General features: G+C 44.9%; 2 protein-coding genes across 2 annotated transcripts in view; one reads left to right on the top strand and one right to left on the bottom strand.

Moving 5' to 3' along the window:
- Positions 1–9762, bottom strand: part of SKP2 (S-phase kinase associated protein 2) — a gene marked incomplete at its 5' end in the record, with an annotated part of 46935 nt that extends 37173 nt beyond the window's left edge. Inside the window, one exon of the mRNA XM_082275199.1 lies at positions 9632–9762. Within this exon, the coding sequence (XP_082131325.1) occupies positions 9632–9762 (131 nt within the window). The remainder of the gene's footprint in view (positions 1–9631) is intronic.
- Positions 4118–26229, top strand: part of LMBRD2 (LMBR1 domain containing 2) — a 74783-nt gene continuing 52671 nt past the window's right edge. The window contains exons 1-4 of the mRNA XM_082243775.1: positions 4118–4238; positions 13384–13612; positions 18159–18292; positions 25991–26098. Coding sequence (XP_082099901.1) covers positions 13439–13612; positions 18159–18292; positions 25991–26098 — 416 coding nt within the window. The 5' untranslated portion in view covers positions 4118–4238; positions 13384–13438. The remainder of the gene's footprint in view (positions 4239–13383; positions 13613–18158; positions 18293–25990; positions 26099–26229) is intronic.

Raw genomic sequence — 26229 nt, 5'->3', positions numbered from 1 at the left:
AGTGTATGAAATCAAAGTCAATAAAAAGTCCATATATATATAATGCCATAATGCCATATATATGTGACAAAACAAGATGAATATATTTTCAAAGGTGCAGGAATCAAACAGGTGCTATTCCAAATAATAGGTGCAGACTCCCACCACCTTGAGGATTTCCCCCTTACCCGGCGGATGTAGGTAAGTGCAAAATAATATCCAAATAGACTCTTCCAGTGAAACAAAACTGCAAAACCTGTGCTCTCAACTTCCAGTGAAAAAAGCAAAAACAGCCTCTTACCAGAAAAAAGGTCTATGTACGCTTGTACAATATGAAACTACCTGCGCTGCTCCCCAGACCAAATAAATATATATATATATATATATATATATGTTAATAAATATTGTGCTTAACCACTTTACCACCGGAGGATTTTGCTGTCTTCCGTCCAGGCCACTTTTTGCGATTCGGCGCTGTGCGACTTCAACTGACAATTGCGCGGTCGTGCGACGCCGTACCCAAACGAAATTTACGTCCTTTTTTTCTGATAAACAGAGCTTTCTTTTGGTGGTATTTGATCACCTGTGCGATTTTTACTTTTTGCGCTATAAACAAAAAAAGAGCGTTTATTTTGAAAAAATAACAATATTTTTAACATTTTTTTATATGAAATTCCCCCCAAAAAATATGTAAAAACCAATTTTTTAAAAATTTTTGGCCAATTTGTTTTCTGCTACCTATGTTTGGTAAAAAAAATCACAATAAGCGTATTTTGATTGGTTTGCGCAAAAGTTATTGCGTTTACTAACAAAGGGAAAGATTTCTGTCATTTTTGGTGTTTTTTTTTTTAACGCGTAATGGCGGCGATCTGCGATTTTTTTTGTGGGACTGCGACATTGCGGCGGACAGATCGGACCCTTGACTGACATTTTTGACACTTTTGGGGTTACCAGTGACATTACTACAGTAATCAGTGCTATATATATGCACTGTTACTGTAAAAATGACACTGGCAGGGAAGGGGTTAATTTTATTGGAGAGGGAGGGGTTAATGTATGCCTGGTGCTTACTGACGTGTAGGGGGGGAGGGGCCTGAGTGAGTCATGGACAGATCGGATGTCCAGCTATGCTGAACAGTCCGATCTGTCACTATGGAGATCCGCCCGCTGTGTTTACACACAGCGGGCGGATCTCCACACTAGATCCCCGGCGATCGGGGCAGAGCAGCGGCGATCGCCGCTGCTCCTCCCCTGGCCCGACTCCCGCTGTGAATGAAAACAGCGGGAGCGAGCCTCCGGCGGCGCGCAAGCGCCGCCCAGAAGGGGGAGTGTCCAGTCACGTAATACTACGTGACTGGACGATAACGAACCACTTTGCCGCAGTACTATTACCGTACTCGGTCGGCAAGTGGTTAAAGTGCTAGTGCTTAACTCAATATGCGTAATATCTATATCAAAATTACCAATCAATATGCATAAATAACAGACGTGAATAAAAATAAATATAAATCAATAATTGTGAACTGTTGTCTTCTTCTTGTGCTCAAAAAAACTTTAAACAGTGACAGTCTTTGTGCATAAACATAAGTCCAAAGTGCTGCGTGCTCATATAAAAAGTGCCGGTGCTCTCTGTACACGAGTAGGTGCTCCCCTCTTGGTCCCCTACTCACCAGAAGCCAAATAATAAAGTGCTTTCAGAACTTCCTTTGAAAATAAATGCCTTATTGGACCACCAATTCCACAGCTTTAAAGATGTACTGTAGATCACAACATCCAGGTAATGCTCAAAAAAGAAGAAGAAAGAGATGCTGGCATCGTGAAGTATGTAAAAACTTTATTCGCTGCACACAATACAGGTTACACTTACAATTTAGCAGAGGATCAAACGCCTGAAAACCATCCCACGGGTCGCCACTCAGATGGCTGTACTCACTCCCCGTGTCCCCGTATTACGGAAGTTGGATGCAATCGGGCGTAGTATATACTCGGACGAACAGCTTGACGCGTTTCGCTCCTCACATAGAGCGTTATCAAAAGGCTTTTACAACTTACTGTGTACGCTTGTGACTCTCCTTGGTTGGGGGAGGTTCTCTTTCCCCTTAACAGCAGATATGTAGATCATTTTATTTATACATACAGTAGCATTTATTTTTCTATGCGCTGATAATACACATGTTTTGAACTTCATGAAACCTGCCATCTACTGTTCTGGCAGTGGTAATTTTTAGAATAGTAACGAGTAACTCTGCAGCACAAAAAAAAAATATCGGAGTAGAAGTATTGAAATCATCGAAAAAATGTAGTGAAGTAAAAGTGGAAGTAGGAGAAAAAAATTCTACTCCAGGAAAGTACAGATACCGCCTTTCGGTACTTAAAGCGGAGTTCCAGCCATTTACTCACCTGTCCAACGGTCCAGCGATGCGGCCGCCGGAAGCCTCGATCCTCTCCCTTGGCGCCGGCATCACTGCTGTGGGCACACGGCTGTTACAGTTTGCGGCTTCACAGCCGGGTACCCACTGCGCATGCGCGAGTCGCGCTGCGCGCCGTGATTGGCCGGCAATCTTCTGGGACCTCTGACGTGTCCCAGAAGATTGCAGGGAGGGAGGGGGAGAGGAGAACTTCCGCTCAGGGCGCCGCGGCGCTCCGAGCGGAAGTGGGAGCGGGTACCTGTCAAAACTAGGTACCCGCTCCCCCCCCCAAAAAATGACATGCCAAATGTGGCATGTCGGGGGGTCAGGACTCCCTAAAGCGGAAGTTCCACTTTTGGGTGGAACTCCGCTTTAAGTACAGTAGTGAAGTAGTTCTACTTAGTTACTATACATCTCTGTTAAGGGGGAAAATCTTCCGGTCCAGGAATGGTTAAAAAGAGCAGGAGAGGGTCAGAGCCAATGTCGAGTTTTTATTTAAAAATGCAAAATTGTATTTCTTTCAGTTTTGGGTTGGGTAGCAAAAGTTTAAAACGGTATTAAACTCAAAAACAAAAATGTTTAAAATTACAGCGCACAAATTCTTACGCGTGGTGGCTGCATTTGTTGTCTTTTTTAAGCTTTCTTTGCTGTATTTTCACCTGGCGATCCATTTATTGTTGCCGTCTGTTTACCATTGATGGAATTTTTCTTAATATTTTGTCTCCGAGACACAACAGGAAGTTGGATAAAATTTCCCAGGTGGAGGGGAATTCTCCCTCTAGAACAGACATCCCGATGGGAACATTTTCTCTCACCATTTGTTTTGGGGGCAACTTGAAAATGTTGTTTTTTTCCCTCATTTGCTTCACCACAACAGCAGTAAAAACTGGACAGAGGGTCTAAACCATGGATCCTCAAACTATGGCCCTCCAGCTGTTGCAGAACTACACATCCCATGAGGCATTGTAAAACTCTGACTTTCACAGACCTGACTAGGCATGATGGGAATTGTAGTTCCTGAACAACTGGAGGGCCATAGTTTGAAGACTCCTGGTCTAAACTTTCCCCACACTATCCAAAAAAACAAAAAACTTTTGCTTAGAAAACACTGTTATGTCTGTCCTTCCAATAAGTATTATTCCTATTATTATTAATAATAATAATAACAACAATAATATCTATCATCATCATCCCCCAGCCCTTATTATTAGATAGCAATGAAAACTTTCAGTAAGCGGCCATTGTTCTGGAGTCCAAAGTACGAAGCGCTCTATGGGATAAGCTCCGACAAAATGGCTCCCACGTTGGAGACAACACAGCAGCTGCTGAGTGTACAATCACAAGACGAATCCTCTGGCTGGGGATGGTGTCGGGCGGAAGTAGTTCGGAAGTGATGTAAGAGATTTGGATTTTTTTTTTCTTGTCTTGTCAGCTGAGATATTCGGGCCGGAGAGTGGGGATGATAGTCCGGGGAGCGGAGTGAGGACAGGCGGCTCGGCCAGGTGAGGGCGGCTCCTTCATCCTCTGTCATGTCTCCTGATGATGACTCATTGTACACAGGGCTGACAGTCTCCATAGTTCAGGCTGACAGGACAGGCAGAGGTTCCTCTACATGGACAGATGTGATTGTATGTCAGATCCTTCTACAGTTCTCTATCCATTGATCAGGACATGTGGGGGAGGGGACATGTGGGGGGAGGGGACATGTGGGGGGAGGGGGCCCGGGGTGTCTGACCTGAACCCTCCACAGGGTACACAACACTCCTCAACTTCTTCTACCATTCTCATTACAGGTCTCTGCACCCAAACCTGGTGAAGGATCTCCTCTGCTGATCTCTGGATTGGAGAAAGGTGAGTGAATTGTGTTACGTCTCTCCCTGTCCCCCGTGTTTATCAGCTGAAGGGGGTCAGGACTTGATATGTGTCAGCCCTCTGTGTGCCGCCCCCCTGTAGCTGGCTTGTGGTTGGGTCTGTACCTGTACAGCAGGGGTTCCCAAAAGGTTGCTAGGATTCAGGCTAAACACAGTATCATTGGCTGCTAGGATGCAGACTGGCAGGCGTCATTGTTAGGATGTAGGCTGCCAGGCATCATTGGATGCGAGAATACGGGCAACCAGGCTGCACACTGTAGTTGGTTGCTACTATGTAGGATGCGCAGCGTCATTGGTTGCTACTATGTAGGATGTGCAGCGTCATTGGTTGCTAGGATGTAGGATGCCCAGCATCATTATTGGTTGCTAGGATGTAGGATGCGCAGCGTCATTGGTTGCTAGGATGCAGGATGCGCAGCGTCATTGGTTGCTAGGATGCAGGATGCGCAGCATCATTGGTTGCCAGGGTGCAGGATGAGCAGCATCATTGGTTGCCAGGGTGCAGGATGAGCAGCATCATTGGTTGCCAGGGTGCAGGATGAGCATCATCATTGGTTGCCAGGGTGCAGGATGCGCAGCATCATTGGTTGCCAGGGTGCAGGATGCCCAGCGTCATTGGTTGCCAGGATGCGCAGCGTCACTGGTTGCCAGGATTCGTAACGTCATTGGTTGCTAGGATGCAGGATAGGCAGCGTCATTGGTTTCCTGGAAGTGCAGCGACATTGGTTTCTAGGATGCAGGATGCGCAACATAATTGGTTGCTAGGATGCACAGAGTCACTGGTTATTAGGATGGAGGCTGCACAGCGACATTGGTTGCTAGGCTGTGTGGCATTATTGGTTGCTAGGTTGCAGGCTACACGGCATCATTGGTTGCTAGGGGGTAGTATGTACAGCGTCATTGGTTGCTAGGATGTAGGAGGCGCAGCGTCATTGGTTGCTAGGATGTAGGATGCGCAGCGTCATTGGTTGCTAGGATGCAGGATGCGCAGCATCATTGGTTGCCAGGGTGCAGGATGAGCAGCATCATTGGTTGCCAGGGTGCAGGATGCGCAGCATCATTGGTTGCCAGGGTGCAGGATGCGCAGCATCATTGGTTGCCAGGATGCGCAGCGTCACTGGTTGCCAGGATGCGTAACGTCATTGGTTGCTAGGATGCAGGATAGGCAGCGTCATTGGTTTCCTGGAAGTGCAGCGACATTGGTTTCTAGGATGCAGGATGCGCAACATAATTGGTTGCTAGGATGCACAGAGTCACTGGTTATTAGGATGGAGGCTGCACAGCGTCATTGGTTGCTAGGCTGTGTGGCATTATTGGTTGCTAGGTTGCAGGCTACACGGCATCATTGGTTGCTAGGGGGTAGTATGTACAGCGTCATTGGTTGCTAGGATGTAGGAGGCGCAGCGTCATTGGTTGCTAGGATGTAGGATGCGCAGCGTCATTGGTTGCTAGGATGCAGGATGCGCAGCATCATTGGTTGCCAGGGTGCAGGATGCGCAGCATCATTGGTTGCCAGGGTGCAGGATGCGCAGCATCATTGGTTGCCAGGGTGCAGGATGCGCAGCATCATTGGTTGCCAGGGTGCAGGATGCGCAGCGTCATTGGTTGCCAGGATGCGCAGCGTCACTGGTTGCCAGGATGCGTAACGTCATTGGTTGCTAGGATGCAGGATAGGCAGCGTCATTGGTTTCCTGGAAGCGCAGCGTCATTGGTTTCTAGGATGCAGGATGCGCAACATAATTGGTTGCTAGGATGCACAGAGTCACTGGTTAATAGGATGGAGGCTGCACAGCGTCATTGGTTGCTAGGCTGTGTGGCATTATTGGTTGCTAGGTTGCAGGCTACACGGCATCATTGGTTGCTAGGGGGTAGTATGTACAGCGTCATTGGTTGCTAGGATGCAGGCTGCGCAGCGTCACTGGTTGGTAGGATGCAGGCTGCGTATTGTCACTGGTTTGCTAGGATGCAGGCTCCGTAGCGTCATTGGTTGCTAGGCTGCAGGCTGCGCAGCGTCATTGGTTGCTAGGTTGCACAGTGTCATCGGTTGCTAGGATACCAGTCTGTATCCTAGCAATCAAGGACACATGGTATTATTGGTTAACGTGCTTGTGCCTGTCCACTGATGCTAAGGAAGCATATGACAATCTGTGGCCTGGCTACCTGGCATTCTAATTGCCATTACATTTATTCTTTTAATGCAGAGGGATGAGCTCATCGGTGTGCTGCTTCTCCTTTCACTGTCCAGTCACAGGCTGGGGCAGGCACTTACCTGCAGCAGAATAAAATGAGGTCTCCTGCCCTGCCAGGCCAGGCTTTGCTGGGTGTCGGGGAGCTGGTGGGGGGGGGGGGGGGGGCACAGGAGCAGACTGCAGAATTGTAAGGCTTAGAGCACAGCAGGCTGGCTGCTCCTAAACCGGAATTTCTGCCGCACAAGGCACTCTGTCACCTGTACTGTGCAGATTTACAGATCATTTCAGTAAGCTGTAGAAAGTATATTATACCTGTGCCAATCTTTTTAACCTCATTGAAAAAAGTTTTTCCTTGGTGGGGGGAGGACGTTTGTTCCACCTTTCTGACCCCCTGACCGGAACACTGTGTATCTTTATTACTCCTTTTTAGTTTATATTTATCTTGCGTAATTATTGCCAACCATTGAGTCTTGTGACATCTGCTGGTATGTTATTAACAAACTATAATTGGAAGACGTGTATTCATCCATGCAATGATATTAGACACAGCAATTAGTTTAATTCAGTTATTCCAGCTTATCTCCCTACTATTATATGGAATGAAATGCGTCTGCATCATCTATTGGAAGGAGCACCATTGGAAAAGGATTGTTTCTAGTGGTGCACTAAAATTAAAATTTTGGTATCGAAAACCAAAAATTCAGGATGCACTGAAACCAACAGTTTTTAAAAATATATATATTTTTTATAAATTTTAGTATTACATTTTTTTAATCAATATCATGAATTGAAATGAATGTGAGTTTGTTCGCCCATTATCGGCACCTTTTGCAGCGGTGTTAAAAATCCTTCTTGCTGCATTTTTGGTGCATATTTGGCAAACCGCACCAAAAAACGCACTTCCCTATTGAAATGAATTAAAACGCAGCAAGAACACATAAAAATGCACAATGTTGTGTTTTTGATGCATTTTTAAAGCGGAGTTCCGGCCACAAAATCGACATGATCGATTTTGTGGCCATCCGCTTGCTTTTCCTCACCTGAAACAGAAATGGATAGTTAGGATTTTTTTTTTTTTTTACTTACCTTGTTATTGTAGAAAGATATACTCACCTTTCTTCCACTTCCTCCCTCGGCGGCCGCGGCCCACGCCGTCTCTTCCGGTTTGCAATGATTCCTGGGAGCTGAACGTCATCGCTCCCAGGAATCAATGCGACGGCACCGGCCCCGCTCGTCACTTCCGGTGCGACGCCGCATTCCTTGCTAAACAGTTTCTGGGCATGCCCAGAAGCTGTGGAGGAATGCGGCGCCGCACCGGAAGTGACGAAAGGGGCCGGTGCCGTCGCATTGATTCCTGGGAGCGATGACGTTCAGCTCCCAGGAATCATTGCAAACCGGAAGTGACGAGAGGGGCCGGTGCAGGCGCATTCTGGGAGAAGAAGACACAGAAGAGGACGCAGAAGAGGACGCACTGGCTTCAGCTGCCCACAACAGAGATGGCAACGCTGGAGAAGAAATTTTACAAGTGAGTATTTCTTCTTGCAGGTAAGTGCGAACCGGGACAGATCAGAGGCTAGCCATTGTGGAATGTACTAGCCCTGACTGTCCCGGGGGTATTTTCATTGAAAAAATGTTTTTGTGCCCGGAACTCCACTTTAAAATCACATGACCTTTAAGAAACACACAATCAGGGCTCTTTCACACTGATACGTTTTTTACTGCGTTTTAACTTTGCGAGAAAAATGTTTCCCTTTAAATCCTATGGGATTCTTCACACCACTGCGTTATGGATACGGTGCGTTTATGCTGCATCTTTTGTGCGGTTTTGAAAAAATGCACCAAAAAAACACAGCTCCCCATTGAAATGAATGAAAATTGCAATAAAACCGCACCACTTTTTTTTGGTGCGTTTTTGAGTCACATGTTAATTTTTCACAGGTGCAGGTAACCCAGAAACGCACAGAAAATTTATCTGAAACACAGCAAAAAGGATTTTGCTTACAGAGCAGTGTGAAAAGGCCATAAGTAAGGTAAAATCGCGGGCGGTTTCAGCAGCCATTATCGGCACTTTTTTTTTTTTTTTTCGGCACAACAATGAAAACCCTATTTTCGGGTGATAATATTCGGCGGCTGAAATTTCGGTGCATCACTAATTGATTCCCGAAACTCTATAATACATGTAAAAAAATATATTTAGTGTTTGCATTCAGGATTTTATATTATTCTTCACACTTATACAGACCCTAGCACAAACAATAAAATGGACACCGCGTACTTACTTAGGGCCCAGAAAGGCTGTAACATGCAAAATAACAATCAATAACTTTTTATCAATTACCTTCAGTATGTAGGTGATCCACATGTTAGGACCAGGACTCGCTCTTCTCTGCTTTGCCTTGTAGTATTCTTTAAGAAGAACTCCACTTTTGTAGAGAAAAAATATTCCCCTCTGGGTGATCTCTGTACATTGCAGGGATTTTAACAAACTTTCTCAAGTCGTCTTCCAGGACAGCCCATGAGACCTAGGGCTCCTCCCACCAGGACAGGAAAAGCGTTAAAGAGGTTGTAAACTCATTTATGATTTTTTTTTTTACAACCTGAAAGACAAACACATAATGAGCTAGTATGCATTGCATACTAGCCCATTATGAAATACTTACCTTAGAACGAGACCCCGCCGTGCCTCCCGCTTAGCTGTATGACGGGCGACATGTTCAGTCGCCCCTCTTCCGGGATCGCGGCATCCGGCCATCTGATTGGCCGGAGCCGCGGTGATGTCACTCCCGCGCACACGCGTGGGAGCCGACGGTCACGGCACGGGGTTCTGAAGGAACGGCACCAGCGGCGGTTCCTTCAGAGCGCATGCGCCAGTGACGTCACTGGCTGCATGTAAGGTAAATATCTCCTAAACGGTGCAGGTTTAGGAGATATTTACAGTACCTATAGGTAAGCCTTATCATAGGGTTACCTATAGGTAAAAGTGTCAGAGGAGGGTTTACTTCCTCTTTAACCCCACCAGATAAAAGGCGGTCATTTAGTCCTCCCCCTTCAGTATTAGTGTTTCCTTCAGACAGGGGGGTAACGTGTTCCTGGAATCTGGTTCTTTGGGTCTCATGGTCTGTCCTATGGAGACTTGGTAGAGAATCCTATACAGCCTTCTCCTGCCCAGTGCGATACCTCATACCTGCAGGTTGGTGGTGGCTGCTTATCTCCTGTCCTCAGTGCCTGGGGAGGGCCAAGAACACTGGTTTTGTCAGGGGAGCAAGAGGGATGGTTTCTGTCCGCCTTACATGATGCATCCCGGAATGACGGCATCCTTGCCGGCAGAGTGGCTGGCTGAGCAGGGGGGAAGGAGAGCGCATTTGCCGATCCAACAGCGTGTAGGGCACAAGGGGCAGAGCTTCTTTTCCGGTCATGCTGACGTCATCAGCGGGCACCGGGGACGCTAGTCACAGTCTCAAAAGAGCGAACAGGGGACTGCTGGGAAGCTGGTGTCATTTGTGACACCCAGCAGAGCCTGTGGAACACAAAGAAGATCAGGATGGACTCTTCTGCAGCTACTGCTCAGGCAGCGGATGCAGGCTCTGGCACCAGCATCTCTCAAGTAAGCCTGGGGACTCTTCCCTCTTGCATATCCTGTGGGGCCTCCATCATAATCTTTGTGGGGGTTGGTGAAGGAGCACCTTTCCTCTCTCCTGCACTGGGGTGTGTTTTGGAGAACTGGGTGGCCTGATTCTCAAACTAGGCTTTCTTTTATGTTTTGTTTGCAGTCCAAGGCTCCGGACAAGGTCCAGGCGCAACCACCCAAGAGGAAATGTGCAGTTGGCGGGGGAAAGCTAAGCTCCTTGTGGAGTAAAGTGGTCTGCCGCACGTGCATAGACAGTTTAGTGAAGGATGACCCAACTATATCCTCTCAAATGATGCTCACTTCAGTAAGAGATCAGCTTTCCTCTACCCTTAGTGCCTTCAAGACCCTGATTGACAAGATGCAGACTCCCACTGAGAGTCAGGCCTCAGGACCGTGGCTGGAGCTCTGCCGCAGGGTGCGGAAAGAGGGGATCCAGAGGAGACTAGGTCTCCCCATTCCTCACAAGAGGAATCAAGATCATGTGAAGAGCCTAAAGCCCCGTACACACGCGTCGATTAATGGCTGTGAATTTTCGGCCAACGTCCGATCGGCCAATTTTCGGCTTGTTAGTATGATGCTTCCGACAACCGACTCTGAATAAAATCTGGTGTGCAGGCTATAAAATTTTTGTTGGCCGTCACCACAACGGCCGATTTTCCGTCAGTCAGTACAGATTTCGGCAGACAAAAATCTTGCCACCCCGTCACAAAAGGGGAGTTACTCTTTAAGATGAGAACTCGCTCTCCCTTTCCCCTTGAAGTAATGGTTAGCTTCTTCAGCGATTTTGTCTAACATTTCACAATTGCAGTCTTAACAAGTTATAACCAGTCTCTATCATTTGCTTCTTTCACTTCCCTCTTCAATGTAACAGTCACATTTTTTTTTATTGTTCATTTTATATTTCTGAATTGCATTTTTGGTGGATGTATAGACCGCTATTGACGAACACTGTTGCAGAGGTACGGCAATGTACGTAACTTCATACTTTGCTCATATTTTTCAGTACTGTTAGTCCTCACAACCCATTCGGTTTAAAATAGAAATGAAAGGCAAAACGTGTGTGTGTGTATATATATATATATATATGTGTGTGTGTGTGTGTGTATATATATATATATATATATATATATATATATATAAAAATACATTATAAATCAATTTTTTCCCTTTTAAAAAAAAAAAAAAAAAAAAGTGATCCCATTTCCTCTGTTCTGCGTAAGAGCTGTGGGGAGGAGAAGCAGCAGCACACTGAGCTTCCCAGTGAATGGTTGTGCAGTGAGGGCATGTCAGGACAAGTCTGATCATTTGAGGAGTGTACACTGAGTTCCCAGCATAGCTAGGGAACTGACCACGATGTGCTCTCCTCTTTAGTGTGGTCAGTTTTTAATAGGAAAGCAGAGGGAGTAGCAGTTACACCAGGGATTTCACATAAAGGAAGCAATCCAAAGAGAACAGGATACTTTCTCATACAAATACACGGTACAGCAGTCCTATATCAGGAATATGAAGTGTTGGAGTAACAAATGCTTTAAGTCATTATTATGGCAAAATGTTTTACCTGTTTACTTGTGGATGACTTCTTGCAAAAAAAAGGACATTCTAAATATGGTTTTCATTTATTTAAGTGTATGTCCTTCTGAATAAGCTAGATTTTGAGACATTCATTTTGTGAAAAGATCACAGCACTAGACAGGGTGGATTTGATCTAATCATAATTTTTTTTAACCACTTTACCACCGGAGGATTTTGCTGTCTTACGTCTGGGCCACTTTTTGCAATTTGGCACTGTGCGAATTTAACTGACAATTGCGCGGTCGTGCAACGCCGTACCCAAACGAAATTTACGTCCTTTTTTTTCCCCACAAACAGTGCTTTCTTTTGGTGGTATTTGATCACCTGTGCGATTTTTACTTTTTGCGCTATAAACAAAAAAAGAGTGACAATTTTGAAAAAATAACAATATTTTTCACATTTTTTTTATATGAAATTTCCCCCCAAAAAAATGTTAAAATCAAAATTTTTTTATGATTTTAGGCCAATTTGTTTTCTGCTACATATTTTTGGTAAAAAAATTGCAATAAGCGTATTTTGATTGGTTTGCGCAAAAGTTATTGTGTTTACTAACTAAGGGAAAGATTTCTGTCATTTTTGGTGTTTTTTTTTTTTAACGCGTAATGGCGGCGATCTGCTATATATTTTTTTTTTTTTTTGCGGGACTGCGACATTGCGGCGGACAGATCGGACCCTTGACTGACATTTTTGACACTTTGGGGGGTACCAGTGACATTTCTACAGTATTCAGTGCTATACATATGCACTGTACTGTAAAAATGACACTGGCAGGGAAGGGGTTAATTTTTATTGGTGATAAAGGGGTTAATGTATGCCTGGTGCTTACTCTAGTGTGTTGGGTGAGGGGACTGAGTGACACAGGGACAGATCGCAGGTTAAGCTATGCTGAACCCTGCAATCTGACCCTGTCTGTCACTTAGGAGATCCGCCCGCTTTGTTTACATGAGTAATTTGTTTACATCTCCACACTCGATTCCCCGACGATCGGGGAAGAGCGGCGGTGATCACCGCCGCTCCTCCCCTGGCTCGACTCCCGCTGTGACTGAATACAGCGGGAGCGAGCCTCCGGTGGCGTGGCGACATAGGTCTACGTCGTCAGACGTTATCGAGCCACTTTGCCGCAGTAGCAGCTCAGTGAGCAGAGGTAAAGTGGTTAAAGAATAACTCATCTCTGTCCCGCAGCGGCTCCTCTTCTGACTTGCTGTTGACTCACTGACAGTCCCATTCACTTTAATGGGAGAACTGGTGATGCGGCAGTGACACAACAAGGCGAGGGATCGGATTGGATAGCAGTGGGTGTCAGAGGAGATGTCTCCGGTGACATCCGCTGCTCCATAGGGATGCAGGGAGCATCCGATCCGGTAGTCTGCCTGAAAAACTGACAGGCGGACCGGATCGGAAAGCATGTGTGAAAGAGGCCAAATTGTGTGAATGCATCAATGCAGTGCATGTTATCTCAGCTTGCAGAACTTGGATTCATTGAATGAGTTTACCAAAAATGTAAATATTGCAGAATATACAGCCTACATTACTAAGCTCCATTTCATGCTGAATAAACTAAATTATAAATGTACCTAAATGGAAAACTAGATAGATTTTTTTTTTTTTTTTTTACTCCAAAAGCTTTTAAATTGAATACATTTGATAAAATATTATTTATTTATTTTTTGTTAAGGAATTGCCTTTGCATTTTTAGTTGACATAAAAAGCCCCCCTGTAACCTTGATGTCTTGCAGCATTGATCCAGTAAAGTATTTGGGTATCCCCAGAGGATAAAGAAGGTCGGTAACAATGAGCGGAGCCGCCCTTGGGATAGAGATTGTATTTGTGTTTTTTCTCGCCCTCTTCCTCCTCCACCGATTTGGAGACTTCAAGAAGCAGCACAGACTTGTCTTGGTGGCTACATTGCTGGCCTGGTGGTTGTGCTTTATAATCGTCTTTATCATACCACTGGATGTCAGTACGGTAAGTGCACACAAAGGGCAAGATGCATGTGGAATTTGTAGTAATGAAGGTCTGGGTGTGCTGCCGTCCGGGATCCCACCTTGTTGGGAATAGCGTTTTACATGGGAGCCATCATCCATAAAATGTATTCTAAACTTTTTCAGAAGGTTTATTCCTTTATTAGGACTATAAACTGGATGTGATCTTCTATTTGTTCCTTCTCTTGTGCTTTTAACATTAATCTTTTTAAATAGGGATGCACTGATATATCGGCCGCCGAAAATTATCGGCCTAAAATAGGGTTATCAGCTTTTTTGAGATAGAAAAAAGGTGCCGATAATGGTTGCTGAAAATAGGGCTATAAGTGCCGATAATGGCAGAAAATAGGTTTATCTGTGTTTATAATAACCAAAAATAAATTCATATTCATTTTATTTCATGCTATTAAAAATTTGAATATAATAAAATTACAAATTTAGAAAATATATACCGTATTTATCGGCGTATAACACGCGCCGGCGTATAACATGCACCTAAATTTTTTAGGGGAGAAATTTCAGGAAAAAAGCTGAAATTTAAAATAAACAGCTTCAAACTCAGAACATTTTTTTAAAATTAAATGTAGTCTCACCAGTGCCCACGAATGCAGCCTCATCAGCGCAGTGCCCACGAATGCAGCCTCATCAGCGCAGTGTCCTTAAATGCAGCCTCGCCAGCGCAGTGCCCATACATGCAGTGTCGCCAGTGCCCATACATGCAGCCTCGCCAGCGCCAGTGCCCATACATGCAGCCTCGCCAGCGCAGTGCCCATACATGCAGCCTCGCCAGCGCAGTGCCCATACATGCAGCCTCGCCAGCGCCAGTGCCCATAATTGCAGCCTCGCCAGTGCCCATAATCGCAGCCTCGCCAGCGCCAGTGCCACTATACAAATCACTTTTAAAAATGTCCAGAAAGCAGCGCCGAGAGGTAGAAGGGGGCGGGCGGCGCCGAGAAGAAGGAAGGACGCACTGTCATCGGAAGTCCCGGCGCCTATGATAGACGTTGGCATAGGAAGCGGAACTTCCGATTACAGCGCGTCCTTTCTTCTCCTCGGCGCCGCCCGCCCCCTTCTACCTCTCGGCGCTGCTTTCTGGACTTTTTTTTCTTAATATCGGCGTATAACACGCACTGCTACTTTTTCCTCCATTTTTAGGAGGAAAAAGTGCATGTTATACGCCGATAAATACGGTATATATTTTTTAAAAACTGTCCATTTTTCAGTTTTTGGTTAAGTGCATACTGAATTTTTACATGCAGTACCGGAATTTTCATTTTGATACACCTCTGTTTTTAAATATCTGTAATAAGGAAGGTTTTACTGGACAGTGCCGAGGGTCATTTGCCAGTATGATATTTTTTATACATCTGTAGGAATTTCAGAATCCAGTATACCTAAAGGTGACATTTTTAGCTTTGGTTGATTATCTTCGTATGAATTCGCCTACCACTGTCAGTATTCTTCCAAAGAGTTTGGCAGTGAGACCTCTCCAACGGAGATCCAGGCTCTGCCCCCACCCATCCTCGTTCTTTACCTGACCTGTTATTTCTCCATTTCTCTTTGTATTGTAAATAGAGGATATATAGTATCTCTCTCTATGTATATCACTCACTCAGCTAAACCTGGTCAAAAACACTTAGGCAACCCAAATAGTATGCATTTTTTTTTTCGTTCAAAAAAAGTCCACCAAACGAAAATGCCTCCAGACATTTGGTGCAGATGGGGGAATCCCTCCTGCTGTGGTATTGTATTCTGCCCGTGCAGAGCCTTCCCTGCTATTAGAATACAATGAGTGTTGCCAGCCATAGTCAGCAGCACTGATCACTCAGGAAAAACCCGACAGACTGGTTGTACATAAGGCATTTGATTGATTTGTGTGCAACCAGCTAACCCATAGATGGATTGAAATTCAGCCAGTCCTTGCTGATCCGGCCGCATTTTGATCCGTGTATGGCCGGCTATACTGTAAATAAATTGATCACGTTTCAGCATTTATTAAAGCAGTGTTTCTCAACCTTTTTTTAGTCAAGGCACCCTTTTAAAATTTTGGACAATCTGGAGGCACCCTTTAAAAATGATGGACAGTCTTGAGGCACCCCATTCTAAAATATAAAAACTATTCTAATAGTTTTACATAATGCAGCAACATCCACACATGTGGGAAACCCAACATTGGAGGGGGTTTATTCCTTCAAAGTAAATACATGTTTGAAAACTGGTGCTGAGTAGTATTCCAATGTTTCTCTTCTCCCTCATTTTTTCTCAATCACTCAGCTAATGTGACCTCAACACTAATGGAGAGGGGCAGGGGACAGTGAAACAAGGATGCTATGTAGGCGTCTTACATCCTCCTCATCAATGGTTGTTTGGACTCCGGCAGCTAGAAGGTTGAAATGCTGCGCAATTAAAACCTGTGGCTTTGTGTAACTAAAAGGCAGGCTTTGTATTAAAATTTTGGGCACTTTTTAGGCATTTTGCCAAGGCACCCCTGAAGAAGTCTCAAGGCACCCCAGGGTGCCTGGGCACCCTGGTTGAAAAAGGCTGTATTAAAGTATACGTGAACCCTCACCTTGTTAAAAAAATAAAAATAAATACATTTAAGCATGCATGGCCAAGCCTTTTTCTGACACTTTTTGCTTTCAAGTTAAAATCAGTATTTTTTGCTTGAAAATTACTTAGTACCCCCAAATATAAATAAATACATATACATATATATATATATATATATATATATATATATATATATTTATAGTGTGTATGTATATGTGTGTAATATATATTTATTTATTTATTTATATTTGGGGGTACTAAGTAATTTTCAAGCAAAAAATACTGATTTTAACTTGAAAGCAAAAAGTTTCAGAAAAAGGCTTGGCCATGCAGGCTTAAATGTATTTATTTTTATTTTTTTAACAAGGTGAGGGTATATAATATAGTGTGTATGTATATGTGTGTAAAATATATATATATATATATATATATATATATATATATATTTTTAGCAGTGACCCTAGAGAATAAAATGGCCTAATGGATAAAGATTCAATAGAAAAATGGCGATTTTTGCAATATTTTATGTCACACTGTATTTGCACGGTGGTCTTTAAAATGCAATTTTTTTTTTTTGGAAGAGATACACTTTTGTGAATAAAAAAAAAACGTAAAAGTCGCCCAATTTTTTATTTTTTTTGTATAATGTGAAGGATGATGTTACACTGAGTAAAGAGATACCTAACATGTCTTGCGCAGACTCGTGGAATGGTGACAAATGACGGTACTTAAAAATCTTTAACGGTTACCAGTTTAGAGTTACATAGGAGGTCTAGGGCTAGAATTATTGCTCTCGCTCTAATGATCGCAGGTGATACCTCACATGTGTGGTTTGAACACTGTTTACATTTACGGGCACAAATTACGTATGGGTTCACTTCTGCGCACAAGCACGGAGGGATGGGGCGCTTTAAAAAAATGTTTTTCTTTATTTTATTTTTTTTTATTTTTACACTGTACCGTTAATTTTTTTTTTTTTAACACTCCTATTGCTGTCACAAGGAATGTAAACATGCATTATGACAGTAATAGGCAGTGAATGGTACTCTTTATGGAGGGATCTGGGGACCCCAGATCCAAATCTGGTTTTGTTCGGGACTCCGGGCCAGCCGGCGGATGTGCCGGATGGTCGTTCGGGTCAACCGGTGGGGAAGGGAGAGTCAGGCGGAGCAGCAGGGGGGGGGGAGGAGGGACGTAACCTCCCACTGCTTTTGATGATGGCTGAGTGGCTGCTTAGCACCATCGGTTGTTATCACAAGAAAGCCGACCGTCCGCTCCAAAAAAACGGTACCGAGGTGATGCTTACAGCTGCAGCTGTACAACCCCTTGAACCCGAGGATGCAAATTTGTGTTACACAATAGAAATTAAAGACAAAACATTTGTGTGTACATGTTATAAATACTTTTTTTGTTTCCTTTTTTTAGAAGTCCCTCTCAGCGGCATAAAAGCTGGTGGAGGTAAAACAGCAGCACACTGACCTTCCCCCGTGAATGGCTGGGAAGGGGGGGGGGGCCTTGTCAGCAGAAGTCTGATCATTGTAGAAGAGGCTGACTTCCCAGCACAACCAGTACACTGACTATGCTGTGCTTTCATCCCTAGTGTGGTCAGTTTTTAATAGAAAGCAGAGGGACTGGTAGGATCACCAGGGATTTCAGACAAAGGAAACAATACAAAGAGGACAGGATACTTTTTCATACAAGTACATTGTACAGCAGTCACAGATCAGAAATATGAAATGTTGGGGTAACATATTCAAAGCGTTGCTGTAGACTGTACTGTGTAAACGACCCCCAGATGGCACATTTTCAAATGTATGGAAATATGGAAAAACAAGCATATGTAAATGTCAAATTATATCCAGATGTAATTTCAAGTGTGTGATCTAGTAATAATTAAAAATGTTTACTAGTGAATACACTCTATTTGCATTATAACTTTTAGTAGATAATGTGTTTTTTTCCCCCAAAAATGTGTGCAGACAATATATAATCGATGCATTGCCAAGAATGCTGTCACTCCCGCCCCCATCAATGTGAGTCAACTTACCACCACTACAAAAGCAACCGTGACCAACACTACAAGTTCAGAGCTGGTTAATGCCAACCCATTGAGGTACGGATCATCTTTGTGTAATCTCCATCATCATACAGTCTTATAATTCACATATATTACTGATAATGTCCGCGTTTATGTAACACCTCCTTCCTTTCTAGGCCATTTTTCAGTTTTTAGTGCAGATAGACTGGCCATTGCTCCAATGTATAGGCGTGCGCAGGGGGTGTGCCAGGTGTGCCTGAGTACACCTTAATCACACAATTCCCCCCTAATGCCCAGGCTTCCCCCCCTAATGCCCAGGCTTCCCCCGTGTTGCGGTATGTTTTTTAGACTGGAGTGGGGGGGGAGGGGCTAATCAATATGTCATTTACCGGCCCCTTCCTTTTCTAATTGAACACGGTCACTGTGTTCATTCATTACTGAAGCATAGTAAATTCACTGTCCAGTGCAGCTAAGGCTGCAGAGAAAGGCATGTGTTTTTAAACTTTGGGGTGCGCACACCAATGCCCCAATGACAGAGCGATCACAGGCCTTATGGGGTTGATTTACTAAAGGCAAATATACTGTGCACCGCAAGGGCACTTGCCCCAAAGCTTAGTAAATGAGGGAAAGCTTCACTTTGCAAAAAATACCCAATCACATGCAAGGGAAAAAAAACAACATCTTTGCTTGCACATGGTTGGATGATAAAAATCAGCAGAACTTCCGCTCAGACCTAGAGCAACTGCACTTGCAGTAGTCAGTATATTTGCCTTTAGTAAATCAACCTCTATGTGTGCTTCAGCTCGCATGCGCCTCTTGAGGGCATTTTAAATGGTGCAATTAGGACAGGAATTTCCTGACCAGACATTTAGTTAAAACAGCCGGTTATGGGTCATTTAGATTTTTTGCTTAAAGGATACCTGTCATGAGAGAAACATGGAAGCTGACCGCTTCTTCTGAAAATGCTAGGTGTTTGGCCTTTATTACTGACCCTCTTGTGCTTTTGTTTTGAGTTACTGAGATGCAGTAAGTATATAAATAAGAATTTCTTATATGTATACCTGATCTGAGTTAGTAATTCAGACATATTCAAGGATGTGGATCGCATGATAGCCAGGAAGCTAGCATTTTCAGAGGAAGGCCAGCAATGGCATTCCCCAAATTTCTCTCATAAGAGGTTTACTTTGACTCTGTCACAGAAAAAAAGGATAAATAAATGAAATAGAAAGGCTCCTCTAAAATAAAATGGCCTCCTGATGATGTCCCGGAAATGACGAAACACGTACACGTAGGGGCGTGAACGCATTTGGTCTATAGAACTTGGTCTATAGGTCTGTTATGTATACTTGATCTGAAATAGTAATTAAGAACATATTGAAGGATATGGATCGTGTGATAGCCGGAAAGCTATCATTTTCAGAGGCAGATCAGCAACGGCAGTCCCCAAATTTCTCTCATGACAGGTTTACTTTGATTCTGTCACAGAAAAAAAGGATAAATAAAATAGAAAGGGTCCTCTAAAATAAAATCGCCTCCTGATGATGTCCCGGAAATGACGAAACATGTAGGGCCGTGAATGCATTTGGGCTATAGGTCTGATATGTATACTTGATCTGAATTAGTAATTAAGAACATATTGAAGGATGTGGATCACGTGATAGCCGGGAAGCTAGCATTTTCAGAGGCAGGTCAGAAATGGCAGTCGCTGTATTTCTCTAATAACAGGTTTACTTTGATTCTGTCACAGAAAAAATAATAAATTAATAAAATAGAAAGGTTCCTCTAAAATAAAATGGCCTCCTGATGATGTCCTGGAAATTACAAAACACAAACATGTAGGGGTGGGAACGTATTTGGTCTATAGGCCACTTTTCTTTGGGGAAGGGGCATGTATTCCAAACTCAAATGGTACTTTCAGGGAAAGATGATCTTTGCAACTGGTGGGAACTGGCGATGTGGATGAGAGCAGGGGGCAGTGAAGGCTCCTATAACACCGCTCATATTTTGGTTGATTCCTGCTGAGTAAGCTGCAGTTTTAGGTGTAAGTGGGTCTTTACCAACCGACCCGACATGTTGGTTCAAAAATGGGACTGAGCCAGATGGCTGACTACATAATATCCAATGCAGTCACTGTTCAGGTATTCAGGTGCTGCGGCTGCTGCATATAACAGCTGGTAGTGTGGATTCCTCCATACGCACTGTAAAGGCTCGTACACACTATAAGAAAATCTGGCAATTTTCTGTTAGTGTGCATTCGATAGCTGATTCCAAACAAAATTTCCCAAAGGGACAAACTCCAAAATGTTTCTCGTACGGCAACAAGCCAGTTGATTGCAAAAAATGACCCGATTCCTCCTTCCACATATTTGAGGCAGAGAGTCTTCCCCGCTGTCAGAACACACTAATCGTTTGGGAAAACCCAGACAGGCTGGTTGTACAGAAGTGGATCGGTAGATCGACTTCTGCACAATCAGCCTGCCCATACATGGATAGAAGTTCGTCCCGTCCCTGCTAAACCGGACAAATTTAAACCATGCATGGCTGCCCTAATCCTGGATGGGGAAATCGATTGATTTTGTCTCATTAAGCCCACAGGAGGCGGCCTTAAAGCAGAGCTGCTCCCAAAAGGGGATGTTCCGCTTTAAGCATTCCTCCATCCTCCTATGCCACATTTGGCATGTCACTTTTTTTTGGGGGGGGGGTGGGGGTACCTAGTTTTGACAGGTACCCGCTCCCACTTCCGATTGGATCGCCCTAGACGATCCAAGTGGATGTTCTCCTCTCCCCCTCCCTCCCTGCAATCTTCTAGGACATGTCACAGGTCATAGAAGGTTGCTTGACCATTGAGGAGGCACAGCGCACACCCGGCTGTGAAGGCGTAAGCTGTCACAGCCCGGTGTCCACACTTGCAATGCCGGTGTAACGTTAGAAAACCATACCTCGTTAGCATTCCATACCCTCGTCACGTCCGGTCTGAAACAGCTGAGCGGCGCAGCAGTGCGCATGCTCAGAGCCCCGGATACGTCATTGCATAGCAGAGAAGTTCACAAGTACGCATGCTCGGAGGGAATGAAATAATTACGGAGTGTGTGTTATGTTATACTTGCGGCGGTTACATTAAAACAGTTCGGGGGCAACATGGGGCATCTCCTCTCCTATCCCTGACACTTCCCTCATCTCGGCTAATAAATATAAAAGCGGCGGCGGGTGTATGAAATGTAAGTGACGGCGATCTCGGCTCCGTGATCCGCTTTTATATTTATTAGCCGAGATCAGGGAAGTGACAGGGATAGCAGCGGAGGTGACTGATTTTGCAGAGGAGCTGTTTTAATGTAACGGCGGTAAGTGTAACATTACACACACTACTGTGAGAAATCCATACCCTCCGTAGCTGCACCGGAAGTGACGAGGGTATGGTTTTCCCACGGGTATGGTTTTTTCACGGAACACCGGCGCCAGGGAGAGGAGAGGGAGAGAACCGAGGGTTTGGGCGCCCACATCACTGGATCAGCTGAGTGCGTGTTTATTAAAAGTCAGCAGCTACACTTTTTGTAACTGTTGACTTTAAATAAACACAGAAAGGACTAGAACTCTGCTTTAGGGCAAGCCATACATTATGCATGATTGAAGGAAAGAAAATTGCACAGTGCTATTGTGTTCTTGCAGAGGGGAACGCAGGGAGCCCTCCCCACCAGCAGAATACAAAGATCACTGCTAACAGCTACAGGCGCCGGCAGTGGCGGGTGAAAAAAACCTGACAGGCTGCTTATAATGAAGTTGATCAATGGATGGACTTCAGGGCAACCAGCCTGCCCATAGAAGGATCGAAATTTGGCTGGTTCCTGCTGCCTATGGCTGGCCTAAGTGTGGGCACACATCACAGGGGTGGTTTTATTTATTTTTCTTAAATACTGGTTGCATAATACCCCCCTCATTATACACAGATGGGTGTGCTGACATTCTGATTGTGTTCTTCGTTAGGCATGATTAGGTAGATTTAGTTGATTTTGTCATGCGCAATGGCTTTATTTTATCAATGTGTCAAAGATATGAACTGTCTGTCATCGTGCGGACGCCAGTCAGAATCCATTGTTTAATAAAAATAAATAAACTGCGCTAACTAAAAAGAGGTTAAAGCAGCTAGCACACTAAACAGACATGTGTCAATAAGCAAAAATAGAAAATACTGTGCAGCGCTATAAAATATACTTAATAAAGCATATATAACAGGGAATAAAGTGAAAAAAAGTCCCAAGTGAGAAAACGTAATTGATCCAAGGTGAAGAAAGCAATCCAAGAAAGACCTCTGATCCCAACACCAACAGGAGAGGTAATGGTTAAGCGCTCACCGGAACAAATTGACCCAACTTATTATATGATAAAAGGGTCCTGTATGTCCTGCGAATCTTCAAGCTGTGACACCGGATATTCAGTTTCCAGTCAAAGGGTCAGAATGAGACGAGTCTCCTCTTTCTCTCCAGATCACATGGAAATGGCAAACCCAGACAAAACAAACATAGTTTAATTCAGCTTTATATGAATTTATTAGATGTAAAAGAATACTTACAAACATCCGGGATCAAAAAGCAGTGAATACAGATACACAGGTCAAGCAATCTGTGGCATAATCCTGGCTGCATAAGGCAAAGTACTGACGCGTTTCATCACAACTGTGTATTCTTGAGCCTTTTTGACCCTTTTATCATAAGATAAGTTGGGTCCATTTGTTTCGGTGAGCGCTTAACCATTACCTCTCCTGTTGGTGTTGGGATCAGATGTCTTTCTTGGATTGCTTTCTTCACCTTGGATTAATTGTGTTTTCTCACTTGGGACTTTTTTCACTTTATTCCCTGTTACATATGCTTTATTGAGTATATTTTATAGCGTTGCACATACATTTTCTAGATTCCATTGTTTATTGTTCTGCTGCCAGTGTCCAGAGCTACTTTCAACCTTGATGGAACTTGAATTTATTTGCCTGATCTCCCTCATTGCACAGCCTCCTGGCATCACACAGCCTTTTACTCTTAGGCCTCATTCACATAGATATACCACACTGTACACCCATGTGAAGGTCATGTCTGCCCACACAGGATTCACAGTGGTTCCATGTGTCCCATTCATGTCAACTGGGATGCAGCGGCTGCATGGAAACAGTTGCTGCTCTCAGTTTGACAGCTGTGTATTCGGGGCCGCGCACCTGCAGGGCTGACGAGTTCAGGAGCAGCAGCTGTCTCTCAGTTGACATGAATGGGACTGCTTGCATTGGGATTCACAGAACTCCTATGCATCAAAGTGTAGGGAAACACGGCCCTCGCATGGGTGTACATTGTGTACCTTCCTGATACACCCCCGTGTGTATGCGTCCATTCATTTCTACTTCTGCCATGTCAATAGTTATAAACTGACTTTCTACTGAAGTTAAAGTTTGTGTAAACTCTAACAAGTCCTCTCTATTTCAGTCATCTTTGTTCTGTTAAATACTGAGCAGATGTAACCGATTCTTTCAGTTGTTTAAGAGCAAACAAATCCTGTTGATCTTGCCACTAATCCTGTCATCTGAAAACTTTCTGGCCTCTCTGTCTGGGCTTCACTGTTATCAGTTACCTTCTTCCCAGCCATCTCTGAAGATTGCAGAACCCCTCCTCTCTGTTAATGGAAAGGAAAGGAAAGCTTCAGTTACTTCACAGGGCCTGATCACCTAATGTCCCTTCCATGTGTTTCCAGAGTAATGAACGTTCAGAAGACGGTACAGCCGTCTGACAGGTTTCACAAGTCTCTTTTCTTTTGGGCTGTGTAATGAAACACCCTTGTGAAACTTGTCCTTGACATTGTTTTTCTTGTGTTTTTTTTTTTTTCAATGGCAATAGATAACAGATTCTGAATGGGTTAGTCATGTATTGGCAGTTGGCTACTCAGTCCATGAACTTAACGTTTAAAGCCCAATTCCAGTTACCTTGAAATCTCTTCCTTGTAATGGGGCTGCACTGCAAAAGGTAATGGCTCTTTTACGTCTTGGGAAGGGTAAAAGCTCTTTCACTTAGCTGATCATTCCCTCCCCTGGGTAGGCAGCGCTTCCCGGTGCTCCGGCAGTGGGCTGCCGCTCGCTGCTCCGGCAGTGGGCTGCCGCTCGTTGCTCCGGCAGTGGGCTGCCGCTCGTAGCTCCGGCAGTGGGCTGCCGCTCGTAGCTCCGGCAGTGGGCTGCCGCTCGTAGCTCCGGCAGTGGGCTGCCGCTCGTAGCTCCGGCAGTGGGCTGCCGCTCGTAGCTCCGACAGTGGGCTGCCGCTCGTAGCTCCGGCAGTGGGCTGCCGCTCGTAGCTCCGGCAGTGGGCTGCCGCTCGTTGCTCCGGCAGTGGGCTGCCGCTCGTTGCTCCGGCAGTGGGCTGCCGCTCGTTGCTCTGCCATTGGGCTGCCGCTCGTTGCTCCGGCAGTGGGCTGCCGCTCGTTGCTCCGGCAGTGGGCTGCCGCTCGTTGCTCCGCCATTGGGCTGCCGCTCGTTGCTCCGCCATTGGGCTGCCGCTCGTTGCTCCGCCATTGGGCTGCCGCTCGTTGCTCCGCCATTGGGCTGCCGCTCGTTGCTCCGCCATTGGGCTGCCGCTCGTTGCTCCGCCATTGGGCTGCCGCTCGTTGCTCCGCCATTGGGCTGCCGCTCGGTGCTCCGCCATTGGGCTGCCGCTCGGTGCTTGGCATTAGGCTGCCGCTTGGACAGTGGACGGCCGCTTGGTACTCGGACAGCGGGCTGTTGCTCAGTGTCCTCCTTTTCAGTTCATGGCTATGAATTTATCCAAGGTTGGGCTTTCAAAGGAAAAAGCCAGATTCTGTTCTTCTGCTGCAGGTTTGTCTTGCTGTTGGATTTGTTTATTTCAGTGCCCCTCCAGATGGACAGATTGGGGGGGGGTGGAGGAGGTAGCAAAAATATGCAGCTGAGCCAGCCACAGATTTCCTGCCCCCCTGGCCACCTACCCAAACTGTCCCAATAGAGCTGGTCAGGGCTGTACAGATGGCACAAGCACGATGCTTTGCTGCTGTGGAATTTTTGATTTGGGTTGCAGAGTTTGACAGGTAGTACTGCACCGCAGCTGCATGTAATGCAGGTGATTTGTAGTGTAGTAGTGCGGCATTATAGGGTTAAATCTCCTCCTTTCTGTCAACTGCCCTCTGAAAAGCAATCTGAACGCGGATCGCTCTTCAGAGGTCACGGAAGTCTGAAAGAGCCCTTATACTTTGTAAAATGCAGAAGAAGGAGTGAGACTCCAAAGGAGCTGGGCCAGAGTCCCCAAAGACAGTGCATTAATTGGCCTGCTTTCAGTTACCAAGAACTAAAATAACTGTGTGGATGGATCACAGATTTGTAAGGCACCCTTCTTACTTGCAAACACTCGTAATTGCTTAGTCATCTGGTTTGTTGCGAATGGCACAGCCAACTAAAGAATTGATTGTAATTTGAGGAGTACCATTGGATGTCTGGGGTTCATTAGATGGTGAGAATTGGAGACTCGGTGCTCCGGGACCCTCTGTGATTGAGCAGATGTATCCTAATACATTTGGGAGATTTCTGTGCATGATAGATGCCTGTCGTTCCTTTCTACATAGGGGAATTACCATTTTACCTCGTATAAGTGTTTACAGATTTACGGGAAAGGCTGAGCCACCCCCTCCATGATGGAAGGGTGAAACACTTAGGTGCCACCCCTGGTAACATATACCAGCAGTCTGTGGTCACCTATAGCCAGTATATGCCGACTTATTTATTCCACTTGTGTTTTATAACAGCTCTGAAAGCCCACTTCAAGAGTGCTACAAGCCATGGAGCTATATCCCGAAAGGAATCATGCCGATCTTCTGGCGTGTGGTCTATTGGACATCACAGTTTCTCACTTGGTAAGTGTCACCAAGGATGCCCCCTGCTGGTCGTTGTTGGCAATGCTTTTCATTTTCAGTATGAAGTTGGTTACCTTTTACTTGTATGCAATGGGTCCCACTTTTATTCCTCACTGCAGATACTCTAACAT

Source organism: Pelophylax lessonae (assembly GCF_965119305.1).
Source record: "Pelophylax lessonae genome assembly, chromosome: 1".
Taxonomy (NCBI): domain Eukaryota; kingdom Metazoa; phylum Chordata; class Amphibia; order Anura; family Ranidae; genus Pelophylax; species Pelophylax lessonae.
This window is presented reverse-complemented; position numbering and strand designations above follow the sequence as displayed.